Source organism: Camponotus vicinus, unplaced genomic scaffold (genome assembly GCF_025532165.1).
Source record: "Camponotus vicinus isolate PSW18456_S1 unplaced genomic scaffold, iyCamVici1.0 SCAF_4, whole genome shotgun sequence".
In the NCBI taxonomy this organism is placed as follows: Eukaryota; Metazoa; Arthropoda; class Insecta; order Hymenoptera; family Formicidae; genus Camponotus; species Camponotus vicinus.
In genome coordinates this window covers 23,460,336-23,474,139 of record NW_028141976.1, presented here as the reverse complement: position 1 = coordinate 23,474,139, position 13,804 = coordinate 23,460,336, and the positions used below count along the sequence as shown (strand labels likewise).

The following is a 13,804-nucleotide window of genomic DNA, read 5'->3' as shown; positions in this document are numbered from 1 at the left end:
CGTATGCTATCAGGGAACGTAGAGAAAGTAAACGCGAGCTATATGACTTACAATTAGACATTTTTTCTGCGTTAATCATAATTCGTTGCTTCATATCCAGTTAATAACGAGCAAAGCATTAAAACGGAGAGATTCAATTATTACGATATTATTCGAGAAAGTAATCAATCTTCGTGCAAGGCACACGATATCTTCAAAGTATGATACGTGATATGGATGCAGCAAAAGTCAAGAATACACCACCGCGTATTACATTTCTGTTGGGAGTAAATTGATAGATGCGCGCCAATGACTGGCTCCTTCATAAATAAGACGTTAGCGCGCCAACAGCTGGATAATGGCGTTCCATCTATCGACCACATTCGTCGTATCCGCGCGAGTTAGAAAGGAATCCCCCCGAGGGTGAAGAGAGGAAGTTGGTTAATGCGAAAATAACAAATCGGGGGATGAATCATACTCGAGCTGACTGCCCTTGGGCACGTGAGGGTAGTTGGAATATTTCGGACCCATGAGAGGCGTTCCGTTTATGTTGCGATTTCTACTTAAATGGCTTTCTCGAAAAATACAATGTTACTTGGCCATCATTCAAATAAAATAATTGCTAAGAGGATGCGAGACTCGGCAAAAAATTAAACACGTACATCTATCGCAAATTTTATATACGAGAAAAAAACCGTAATTTCATTCAATTTTAAAATGATAAAACACGATTGCACATTGATCGAATATTTCTGATATAAGAGAAGGATTATAAAAAAGCAAGAGAGATTGCATATCGTGTTAGGTGAATTTTCGCCGACAAGTTGAAAACAAGTCGAAACATCAGCTGACCTGATTGTCGCTATCAACGTCGTCGAGCTCGATAAAGGAAACACGTTTGATCGCAGAGGCCTGAATCTTTCATTCGGAAACGAATGAAGAACGAGACTGTTTCTACGAGACAATCGATGACACAGTGTACGATCCGCAATCGCTTCGGCGAACTTTTCCACTCGGTGATAAACAGGAATGTCCATTACGGGCGAGCAACCTATTATGCAGGCCGCTTTTACAGCATCATTAACGAATTATACGAGACAACGATAAAGTCGAGATAAACCGGGCTGTTATAGAAAGATTTACGATATTCACGGTATGAGCGAGACTGAGGAATATATAAGACGACTGCTTCTTGTAGTTCGACGCGTCACCGATAAGTTTACGGTCCTGTTGACTGCGCGCTCTTTTCCGACTCGTTTCCGCAATAGAGACGCTGCGAGAGACGAACGAGACGTAAATGCCTCGGTTCTTTCACGGTGCTTGGGCTGTTATCGCGCCGTTTAAGATTGCGAGGAATTTCGAGGTTCTTCCTGTAACGACGCCAAAGACGCCATTGCAGCAATACTTGACGATGATATATCGGTTGAGCTCGTCAGGTCAGATATTCCATTTTCTTGTTCGCAGCTCTGCGGGGAAATCTGCGAGCTACTTTTGCTATCGAGCAAAGTGACCGTAATTTTTCATGGCTATTTCGACGGCCTTTTCAGCGCTTGATCGCTATACAAGATATTAGACCGACAATCCCAACCGTATTCTCGTTTTTCATGTTGTGTGATATTGCGTTTTTTATGCGCATTCGAAGAAATGAGATATTTTTCGACGGACGATAGCAGCAACTGAAGAAGTTATACAGTCGAAGTCGTACAGTCTCGGGAAAAATATTTGTGCGGATTTAAATTGCCTTCGGGAGTTATATAAATTTGTATAATTATAACTTTCGTGTAAATATCGTTTTTATCGTTTTTATGTAAAAGAGTTGCACGGAAAGCGGATATCATGTATACTCATTTCTGTTTCATATAATTGTGAACGAACAGTAACAATTTTTTTTCGTCTCACATATCCGAAAAAAACGAAAGGCATTCATCCAAATCTTATTTTCATGAAAGTACTCTTAAGAGCTTACAGGAACGTAACAAAGGACAAATGTATCGCTTAGGGGAGCGAGTACGCTTTAATATTTTTAAAGTACATCGAATCCTTTGGTAGAGGAATCTTTTCACTAACGAAGCGGCATCGCAGAATGATAGGTCGAGAAGCGGAATAAGATGCTCCGGCGGAGAAAGTTTCAACGAAGATCGGCAAAAATTTGAAGAAGAAAAAAAAACGAGGCGAGGAGACTAATGAAAGTTGAGGCTATTGAATCGAGGAACAGAAACAAAGGCAGATTTATATACGGCATAAATTAATTGGATTAATTTGCAGTCTAATGATGTATAGGCTGATACAAACTTATTGCACAATGATCAGATTTCGTCTCTTTTATTGCATTAGTCGCTGTTGTTTCAGAGAAGTCTTAATTCTTTATATTATAATTCAGAAATACTTTATTAACATTTTTTAATGTTTCTTCACATTTTTCCTCGCAATTCAGATTTTTTAAGACTGTAAAATATATATGTATATAAATTTATGATAAATATTCAACATGATCATTATGAAAATGTTTTGAGATTAATGACGAAGCTATATTGAACGTGGAAATGGCATAAAGAAATATATAATGGCATGAACAGAATTATTCATTTATTTAATGACCATCTGACAAGTTGATAAATAACATAGGAAGATTAATCAACCATCTGCCACCAATCTTCATTTAAAATAATTATAAATGCAAGAAGAATAACGTTGCTACCATTCTGAAATTCCAATTCATACTTCATCACTTCCTATATAATGCCAAAAGAAGCTTGCTAGCATTATATACAGGCTCTTTCAAAATAGTCGAAGCAATACGTGAGTATGCAATGGGACTACTGTATTCAATGAGTGCTATTCCTCATTGTTTAATACTCTTTTTTTCGTGTCGTGAAAATACAATTTTGGACTCCGCGGGATTAACGGAGTCGCTAGAAGAAGAATAGCCAATAATACTTTTTCATTAAGCCGCGAGCTAGGATTACCGCGTCTATTGAGACCAGGCACCGAAGCAATCAAATTATATTCCCAGCGCAATCAGCTTTCGAAAAAAAGGGGAAGAGAGAAAGAAGGAAGCATCAACATATAGAAGCGAGAAACGAAAAAGCACAAATACAAACAAGCAAGTGGATACGATATGCGACAGTTAAATCCATCGAACTCGCAATATCGTCGTGACTCTTGAATGGCGCAAGTTCTGTATTTTTGGATGCTGTAGATTTTCACCTGTACCTTTTATTTCTCAATATTTTTATTGTTAATTCAATAATAATTTATTTTTGCCTATTTCTATATTTATAGTATCGGAAATCTCAGAATCCAGATATATTCATGTCTTGGTTCCTCGGTTCTTTCATCGATAAATTTCTTTACACGTTCGTTTCTCAGTTCTATCCGTTAGCAGTAAAACGAATTTACAATTAAGGTTTACCACATGGTCGCAAATAAATTTCACTTCTTTCAGTTTTCACTCCCGCGCCATTCTATCTACGATCAATTCGTTCCGCCGACCGCGTAGTAATTCTCCGGAGAGTTGGAAGATTGAAACTGTAATTATTTTTCTTTCGCGATATACTCTTGAATTTTTCTCCGTTTAAACTATCCGGCAAAAAGACGTAGTTATCGGTTTACCTCTACTTGCCGTCGCTTTTTATCATTCGCGCGTAACGAAAGCTACATGAACGGATAAATAAAAGCCATCGAAGGGAAAATAACCAAAAACATATACACATGTAATACGTGCCAGTAGCAACACGTGTGTAATGATCAAGATGAATAGCGCACAAGTCAGGAAGATTAATAGCTTAAATTGTAAATTTATTTTCAGGACAGAAACTCTAACCGACGCGCATCGCGGTTGTTTCGTGTAAATGTTTGATCGAGAGAGCAACTTTTCTCTCGAAAAGTACAGCAGATGTTCCGAGACAAATGGCTTCGAACAAAATTTCTCTCCCTCCTATGGCGAAAATTAACAACCCACAAGTGTGAAATTAAGAGTATTATATACAGAAGTGCAAAGCCGCGCCAGGATTCGGAGGAATCATTTCAGATAAAACATAAAAGATAAGATTTGAATTTTTCATTCACTTTAAATTGAGTTAATTTAGAATTAAAATTTTGGAATCTTTAATAAATGAGGTACCAGTGCTCTGAACTGTTCAATATTCGTGTAATCACGAGGTTTCATTTATTTAAAAGGGGAGGAAGGTAATCGCATAATAATTACTTTAATATTATAGATCTTCGATGTATTAATTAAGTGTCGCTTTTAGCAGCGATGAAAATTCACGTGCCGCTCCCCGTCGTTGCTGTCGTCGTCATTGTCGTTCGCCGCGCTGAATTGTCGTAAAATCGCATCATCGAACCAGTAAGCGCGATGTACCAAGTAATTTAGTTACCACGCAGTTGTTCGTCGTGGTACGCGCGCTCTGCCTCGTTCGCCACCCCCTTTTGCGTTGCGCCCTGCGTTACTCCCTTTCCGCCTGCTTCTCTTTGGCGCACTCCTAGCGACGCGTGTACTTGCCCATTATAGCTAAAAGCGTAGCACACTCGATTATCACGTCGTCGTGGGTGGCTTAAAACTGGGAACGTTACGGACCTTTGACAGCGTTAAGAGCTCGTCGGTTTTAAGCCCGACTAAAATACCAGCGAAGGCTATGCAGAAATATCAAAATGTTCGCGCGCGTCTGTGTCATTTAGATCGAAATAATCACTGGGAGCGAAGAAAATGGGAAGAGTGCAGCCGGAAGGATTATTGGTATTGATTTAGGCTTTCACAGTCGGTAGCAGGTGGGAAGAAGAGGGGAAGGAGAAATCCGAACGTATGCGGTAGATTGAGTTACGAAATTTGCGAACAAAACGAGAAAGAGGCGGGAAATGTGAGTAAATATTGCAGGGATTTTTGCGCGAACATTTTTTCAGCTCTCGCGGGCGGAAATTAAAAAAGTTCCAAAGCGAAGAGTGAATAAAGCGAATACTCGGGAATGAACTAAGGTTCACGAAAGTGCGCATATAATGCTACGACTGGAAATATTGTAGCCTTTGACCAGTATTGATTTAAATGACAAAGTTTCTGTTTATTTCGCTAATAAACGTTATATCAGTTACAATTATTATTTTGAAATGTTTATATTTTGTAATAAATAAGAATTTTTAAGAGAGAAAATATTATATTCGCTATATTACTTTTTTTATATCATTTAATAAGATGCTGTTTTTGTTGAGAAAAGAAAAAATCAGGATTTAAATCACTCGTTCGTTCTTTAAATAAGTTAAGAAAAAAAAGACTTGCCCTTTCGAAACATTTCTCGCATCCCCAATTCATTAGTGAAAGAGCCAGTCTATTCTGATTCGAAGAAAAGACAACCCTCCGTTAGGGACGTAGAACCATATAACAATGTCGTATGCTTCAAGATCCCCACAACAAAGTTCCTATTTGCTTTTAAATCGTGGAACCTTATGTTAACCTGTTTTGTAATCGCAATAATATCTTAGGGGGGGTTAAATAAATCTTGCTAAATGAAAAAAAGTATCAAGAAAATCGCTTTCGAAATATTAAAAATTTTGTGCATTTTTGATCTTATATATTCTGCTCTTCATATTTATTAGCATAATTAAATTTTATAATTATAAATTTTATAATTAAATTTTATAAGAGTTAAAATACTTTACACGTATACTTTTATATTTATTATATCACCTTCCACAATAGCGTTCAATAAAATTTTATTAACAATCTTGAAAGAAATTATAAATACTGAGATAAAAAATTACATTGTTACATATCTCAATGAAAGGCTTTTTTTTATCTCTCTCTCTTATCTGCTCAAATTACTCAATGGATTTCGATGGAAAACAGTGGTAGCATGCACAGATTGATGCAAATGTATTTAAGGCCTTTGATCTCGCGTTGCACACGGTTTAAGCAATCTTCTTTTATATCGATTACTTCACTATGAACTTCACCACGAAGGTTGTTACAACGGGTGTGACGAGATAGCTTTTAGAAACTTCAAAGGATTTGAACCGCCCATTCGCCGTCTTCTGTGCCGTGATAAACGTACACGTTCACCGTCGAGACCATAGAACCACCGGGTGTCTGATCGCGTCCGGATGAAATTGTCGGTAGGTAGAATGTCTTAGTCAACTATCGGCCACTCGTGAACTCTACAAAGGCTGCCATCATGTCTACGCCGTCTACGCCGTAGACGGCAGATAGCTGTGTGATCGGTGTTCCCGCCGTAGTTTCCACTGTAATCGCGCTAACGAGCTAGAGCCGCCTTTTCTTCCTCCGTTTCCTACGAAATAAAAAGATCTCGAGGAAGCTCGTTTGAAGGCATGCTAGCACGGTGATCGCAAGCGCGCGGTGTGCAAGTCGCTCTGGGCCGATGCCCCTGTGATTCCGTTAATGGGACCTGCGTGTTCTCGGAACAAAGCTGATCATTCGCCGCCGACGACTGTTTTAAACGGTTAAATGTAATGACAAAAATAGCAACTCTCTTGAGAGAAATTAAACGAACATGACTATATATAGTTAGATAAATGAGAGAGTATACACAGATAAGATTGATACATATAAAGAAAATTTCACAGTTTTCTAAATATTATCGTAATGTAATGCATATACATGCATGCACGTGTACTTGTGGAATAACCTTGAAAAATCAAACGTGACCAGCGAAAAAACTGGCCACGGATTCTGTTTGGCGCTTTTAGACATGGACCTGATCGTCTAGAATCTAGATTATAAATATTGATCCTGAGCGTCCTTCAGTCTTGAGTGCACTCGAGAACTCCCTCTTGTCCGGCATTTCTATACCGAGGTTGAGTCGAGGGGGATTCTTCATGGCGAAATTGAAATCGGAGAGGTTCCTCGTATACATTCCACTAGAAGAAGAATCGGAGTCGTACGAGCAAATTAAAAACTTGGACTATCTAGTTTCAGCGAATCTTGTCTCTATATCGATAGACAAATTCAATGAAAATTTTCATCAAATACGCAGTGAAAGTAGGAGACTAACTGTTGACTCGAAATAGATGCGAATAATATTAGACATGCGAAAAATATAAAAACAACTAAAAATGTAATACGTATATTGAATTTTATACGGCACAAAGCTTTTTTAGAATCAGGGGATATCTTTAATAGATTTACAGTGGAAGATGTAAAATCTTTCTAGTTGAAAAGAAAGTAAAGACGATAAAGGAAGGTCGCCGTGGAAGTTGCTAATTCCAACAAGGTCGAAGGAGCCGGGCTTAGCCGAAGACCGCCGTCGGGTTTTAGGCTTTCCGTTCCCCTGGCACGTCTTCGTGGCCTCTAAACCGGTTTAACCGAGCTCTCGTTAACTTCGTTACCGCTAATGCCTGTTGCAATGTGACTAAGTGGCTATTGCTGCTTTGGGCGTTCTGGCCCTGAGGCCTGCGATCCTTTCCCAATTACTTTACTACCGTCAAAGTCGCGATTCCATTAATCAATTAACACGAGTTATAAATTTATCAGCAAAATCGTCGGTACCCGAAATAATTAAATATATAACTTGAAAATGACTTTTCACTGTTTCAGAAAATCTTATAATTCTCAATTGGAATTTATAATTACTTACGATTCTCTGACTAAATATTCTATTGTAAATTTTGCGCGGTAAAATTATATTATTTTTAGATTTCCAAGTATTAATTAGCAATTATAGTAATACCGTTTATTTCAATTGTTTATTGCTAAGTATAATCCGTGCGCTCGTCAGTATCGCAGATAATATCAGGGTCGCTCTTAGAAATCGTTTTCCGATACAGCGTATACATGGTTACGCGCGTTCTTCTGTGTGCGTGTACTCGAGCATAACGCGCTCGTCGATGTCTTACAGGCCGTAAGCGACCAAAGGAATGTCCAGTTACGTGTACTCGTAATCGTTAAAGCAGAGGGAGACAGGTGAGCTCGGTGGCTTTGAGGGTATCGCGCAAATTACAGATCCAAGGACGAGCGTCCTAGAAATGCCGCTTTGCGTAAAGCCAAAGTCTGATTAAGTGAGGCGTTTTAGTATGCCATGAGTGCATCGCTTCTCGAAAGCTCGTCACTCAAGACCTGAGGAACCGAGAAGGTTGAATCGCGGAAATACCAGTGGGAAATTCTGAAGATGCTACTTCGATTTTCTCTTCATTTGATTTCGTCTTTATCATTCCGTTATATGAGCAGATGCATTATAATTAAGAGTAAATTTACCGTCGCACGCTTTAATCTTTGCATTTTATTACTTTATCTTTCACGCATATTGAATTTCAAGCGTTACGTAATTAGAGTTATTTACCATGAGATGCTGTATCGCAAAGATCATTTACTTGAATTAATTTTATATTGTATAGTATCTACTGTTTATATATGACGAATGTTTTATCTTTCATATGATAAAAATGTTCTCATATGATTCCTCTGTTTTTCGAACAAACATGGAAATTTCAAGATTCATTGTCTATTGTTATATTTGTTATATTTTATATATTGTTATATTTTAGAGTTGACTTACCTGTACATTTATATACAGCTATTTAAAAGTAATTCATAAATGTAACAAAAATTAAAATTATTTATATTTTTTCTTTGTGCAAATAATTTAAATTAATAATGAGAGTTTTACGATTAATCAAATAAAGTCAAACATGTTATTATTTGGATAATTTTCAATTACGTGTATAACAAAAATATATCTTTATGTACTTGATTGAAAATTATTTAAATAATATCGTGTTTGATGTTATTTTAACCGAAAAATATTTCATTAATTTATTAAAATTACTTTCAAAAAATAAAATGAATGTAAATATTAGTTTTCATTAGATTAAGATGACTACACGTTTGCGAATTACTATAGATGGGAGGAGCCCATCGTAAAAGACTTCGGAACTCTTTGATGATAATTTATCTCCCTTGCTCTCTATCCGTTCTCGCTCTCGTCAGCGTGATTTATGGGACAGCTCGGGAAGATAAGCGCACCCACGAGACGCTTCTGCATCACTAGTGATCGTCGATCTGTTGTCACATAATCGGTATTTACTGTACCGTTGACACGACATATTCATGTGCAAATATTAAAAATCTATAATTTTATTATTACATTTCGTTCGCAATAATTACATGTCAGTTATTTTACAGTTGTCGCATGACATTATCACCAGTCGTATGAAACTTCTTAATTTAGTACGGCTTATTTGGATCTTCGTTGCAAGCTAGCAAAAAAGTAGTCGGAAAGTACGGATATTGCGCACGGTTATATACATATTCGCCTTTTCTCTAGGTGAGAAACTTTTGATTTACGATGCACTGCCCGACCAATACCAGCCGGTTGCCGCGTTGCTGCTGCAACGGCACAGTAGAAAAGTTTTCTGGAGACCAAGAACGCGCTCTATTAGTACCATTCGTTATTTTGTTTCCTCTCCGGTTCGTGTGTGCGGGAGGCCGTATAAGAAAAGGTTGCGAGAGGAGGAGGAAGCTCCGCGGCTCCCGCGCCAGAAGGAGGCGGAGTATCCTCTGGAAGGATATCCGCCGGCGGTTCCAAGAGACTCGGATAGTTTTTCGTCTCGGGAAACTGGTTATTGATACTGCAGTGCGCGAACTTTCCCGGAACTTTCCTGGCCCCGCCCGGAGTGCTCGTCGTGCTCGAGAAAAGCACGGCGATAAAAACATATTTGCCCGAGCTCGATGTTAACAACCTCCACCGTCGTTCCTTCCACGTTTGTCATTACTGCCGCATGTGTCATTACGTACCGTTCGAAAATTCGCTCACTTTGACACGTTACGTACGAATTGGAAAAAGAGAGAGAGACACGCGATTCATCAAATGTTTCCATAATTGCTCGTACGCTCCAGTACTTTACGAAGAATCTTGGCCAGTCGCCAACCATCGTTTCTCTCACTAGGCAGACGTCGGTTTATATTTATAATCCAGTTAATCGCTGCTCTGTATTTTAAGACACGACTGAGCTTTGCCTTCGCCCGAAAGTTTAATCTTTGCAAGATTTAGGGAGCTGTTTCATTTGCGAAACGTTGAAACTTTTGCGTGTCTATATATTTCAAATTATAAATGATAAAAATTATATAATTAATCGACTGAAATGTCGTGCAATTTGTATTGACATTTTTTTGTGTTTCTGTTGCAGAATCTAAGTGCTAACAGAATGGATACGTCAAGAGTTAGAAGAATGGTGGGCTTGCTTTGGTTCGCCTTCTTTTTCGCTGGAGTTTTGGCCGAGGGAACCTTGGAAAAGTTACACGAAGGTGAGTACTCGCTTAAATTTTTTGATCTCTAGCAACACTTGTTCTCGATTTTTAAATAAATATTTTCCTGTCTCAATTTTATTTCGTATGAAAAGAAAAACGGAATCTAAAGAAGTCCGATCATTCACCATCGTAAAGATTACTGTCCCCTCAATTGGTATCGCGAATATAATGAAAAACATCGTTATATCGCCACGGTCGTTTAATGCAACGATACTGACAGCACGGTAGTGCTGATGATAAATTTCAATTTAATGTATTGGATATTCCACCTTTGAAGGCTCGTTAGCGTAATAACCGGTTGAAGGGGCGTGACTGATTTTTCGCAATTATATATTTCCCGACAGAGCATACTAAGCTTCTTGATAAATGATCGGTATTTATTAACGTTTAATACGGTTTAAAAAGTGAAAAAAATATTAATTATTAAATATTTTAATACCAAAGTATTAAACGAAATAATCGGAATTATTCGATATCATCGATAAAAGTTTCAATTTATTAATGAATATATGTATATATATATATATATATATATATATATATATATATATATATATATATATATATATATATATATAAATTATCTACATATATATTTTATAACTCTATAAATTATAAAGCTAAGGAACTGTAACATGTAAGAATGAATGACATTCCTAAACAGCATTAGTCAAAAAAGCATAGGAAAATACATAATGCAACATGTGAGAAACGGCAATCGTCTTGCTGCAACATTACAGTCAGCGGCAAGAATGCAAGAGAAATGAGCGCTCGTCTGTGAGTGATTCTGATGCGGTATCCTATCGATCGCCTGAATTTCCTGCCTCGCAACACGAACGAGCACAGTTTGTAGAAACGAGAGATAAACGTCTATCTCACTACTGGTCCGAGAATGGGCAGTCGTGGCGGGGTGAGTCGGACAGAGGACGATGCCTCCTCGGCAGAGACGAAAACGAAGAGAGATGGAGGGGACTTGTAAAGTATCGGAGAGAGACGAGAGCAACGGAGAGAGATGGAGATCGAGAGAACAAACGGAAAAGGGGCGAGGAGGAAAAAAAAGGCAATGAAACACAGAGACGGAAGAGAACAGCAGCGGAGAATGAGGCGTGGAGAATGAGCTGGTTGCAGAGCGAAAAGCTACTTTAAGGCGTATTCATAGCCACCTGTCTGTGCCTTGTTCTCTTTCGCCTCCACGTTCGCCTCGTTATCCTGATTTCGCGCCATCGCCGCGAGCGAGATGCGAGAGGAGAGTGTAACGTTGACGATCGCGGGATACCGCGAGAGAGCACCGTATGATTTAGCCGTAAATTCGATCTGCATAACAAGGCCGTGGATCGCTCATGAATAAAGTCATTGGTATTTCGATATTAATCACGCCTCGCCACATCACGAGCGAACAACCAAGTCGGTCGCGTCCACCCTCGTTTTTCATCTCTCGCCGCGCTCTCGGCTATCGATTATTGGCGATTAAACGAGCTATTGGAAATTCTGATTTTTTAGATTGTTCGAGCGGTGCTTTCTTCGACATTTAATTGCATCTATTGTGTTTGCGGATGCTCGCGCGACATAATAATGATTCATATCGCGTTTAATACAACTATATATTCGCGCCTTTCCTTTGTTTATACAATTAGTATATTTATAGCGACGACATTTCGTTTGCGCTCTTTCCGATCTTTTTCCAATTTGTGTTAGAATTATATAAATATTGGATGAGAAATATAGTTTTCGATATATTGCTTTTATAGACACAAATATCAATTTCTACATCTCATTCCCGTCTAAGGTTAACGTAATCATTTGCATAACTTTTAAAGAATTTATCTATAACGATGATAATTAGAAGCTTTGGGATCGATCGGGGGGATAGATTGCGGGTTTTCACATTATAAGTGACCAACGCGCAGGCTAAAGCGATTTTACCGAGTTTTCTAGAGAGTTATCTATCGCGGTCACAGTAGGTAGCATAGATAGTGTATCTACGCCTTCCGGCTGATAGATCCTTCTGCTCCTCTCTCTCTTGTTTCCCCTTTAATTTTCTGCTCACGAGCATAGGGTTATCTCTCTCTTTCTTCCTCTCTCTCTTTTTACTCTCTGTGAGATTCAGTAAGCCGCGTTGCAACTTCCGACTGAATAAGCATCACTTCGCTTCCGCTTCCGACGATGTAGCCTTTGATGCAATACCTACGTCATTGCGCCTATTTTTTTCCTACTCTACTTTTACATTTTCTTTGTCGGTACGATGTATCTGTCGCCTTCCTGCTGACCATTCCGCGTCATCGTACTAGATACTTCTTCTGGATATATATCTTTCTTTCCTGGTAGCAATGTGCTTTTCTCCTGAGAAAGACCATGGTTTAAATCTTGTTGAAACTTTATTTGTATCGCGAGAAGAAATAGATTCCGACAGAAAAGGAGATAAATATTTCATTTAGACGAATTTTTTACTGTCTTATTTTTCAGATAAATAAATCGATATCATAATTACATTGAACGATTAATACATCGTCTGTATATATCGTATATTTTGGTCATCGTGGTCAAATCGGACTAGCTAGTACATTTTATCGCGTCCAGAGGAATGACATAGATATTACTCGCGCGAAGAATGAAGAATAGCCACAATTATACGCGACAGCGAGAAGTGACATCGCGATTCATCAAACGGCATTAATCTCTCTCTCCGTCGTGAGTGAGATAAGGCTATGCTTTTTTTGCTCACGCGAATACACGCACGTCCCGCCGAAGCTTTGTTCCTCTCGCGCGCGTTTCGTGGATTCGCCGATCCTGCTTCCGGCTTCCGGTAGACTTCCGGCCTCCGTAGCACCCGTGAAAAATTGCATTCATCCGTCGACAGCGTAGCGTACCTCTTTCTGATGACGTGAGATGCGACGGAATCTCTTTTTCCGCAGAGGTTCTCCGTCTTTCGCAATTTCGCGCAATCTCTAGCGACATAGCGTCAATCTTTTCCTTCTATTTTTTTATCAATCTTCCGCGCATGTACTTCCCTCGTCGATTCCTATCGTCTGTGTCGTCTTCTCGTTACTCTTCGCTCTCTCTTTCTCTCTTTTTCTTATACCATTGCTTCGTTCTTTTTGCTCGCTGAAGCTGTTTTCCTCTTCGGGCCAGATCACATCCATCATCCGCGGCAACCAAATCTCGGCATTTGTTGAGGTCTTCATCCTCCGACTCTACATGGTCATAGCGGCTCCTTTCAGCATCGATGAGAGGGTCGTCGGTGACGGGTCTGGCCCGATACCGTTTTACCATGTACATTTTCACATGTCGGCAACTCAATTTCGTATTATTGTGATCCATATTTTATTCGCTTGCTCTCAAACGATGTTTGCGTTCGTATATAAAATACTTGTATCTAAAAAAGTAAAGTAATGTATTCGTGAAGTGAAATCTCATCGATTTAACAAAAAAATATCAAAATATTGAGTAATTCGAATTAAATGCCATGATATTAAGATTGAGAAAAAAGATAATGGACTTAAATCAAGGTTGAAAAAATCTTGATATCGAGTATCATTATTACATTGAATTTTATATTGATAAGTTTTTAAAATA

At 38.7% G+C, this 13,804-nt stretch overlaps 1 protein-coding gene and 1 long non-coding RNA gene across 4 annotated transcripts in view; one reads left to right on the top strand and one right to left on the bottom strand.

Annotated features, from left to right (window-relative positions):
* The window catches only part of LOC145969717 (uncharacterized), a 256,420-nt gene that overhangs the window by 15,907 nt on the left and 226,709 nt on the right, over positions 1-13,804 (bottom strand). The gene's annotated exons all lie outside the window — the stretch shown is intronic.
* Sema2a (Semaphorin 2a) overlaps positions 1-13,804 on the top strand; it is a 345,146-nt gene that overhangs the window by 179,037 nt on the left and 152,305 nt on the right. For 2 of the 3 annotated variants that reach the window (XM_083095917.1, XM_083095916.1), the window contains exon 3: positions 10,112-10,228. In XM_083095917.1, the coding sequence (XP_082952043.1) occupies positions 10,112-10,228 (117 nt within the window). Of the gene's footprint in view, positions 1-10,110; positions 10,229-13,804 lie in introns of all 3 variants that reach the window. The other variant, XM_083095918.1, reaches the window with a different exon arrangement.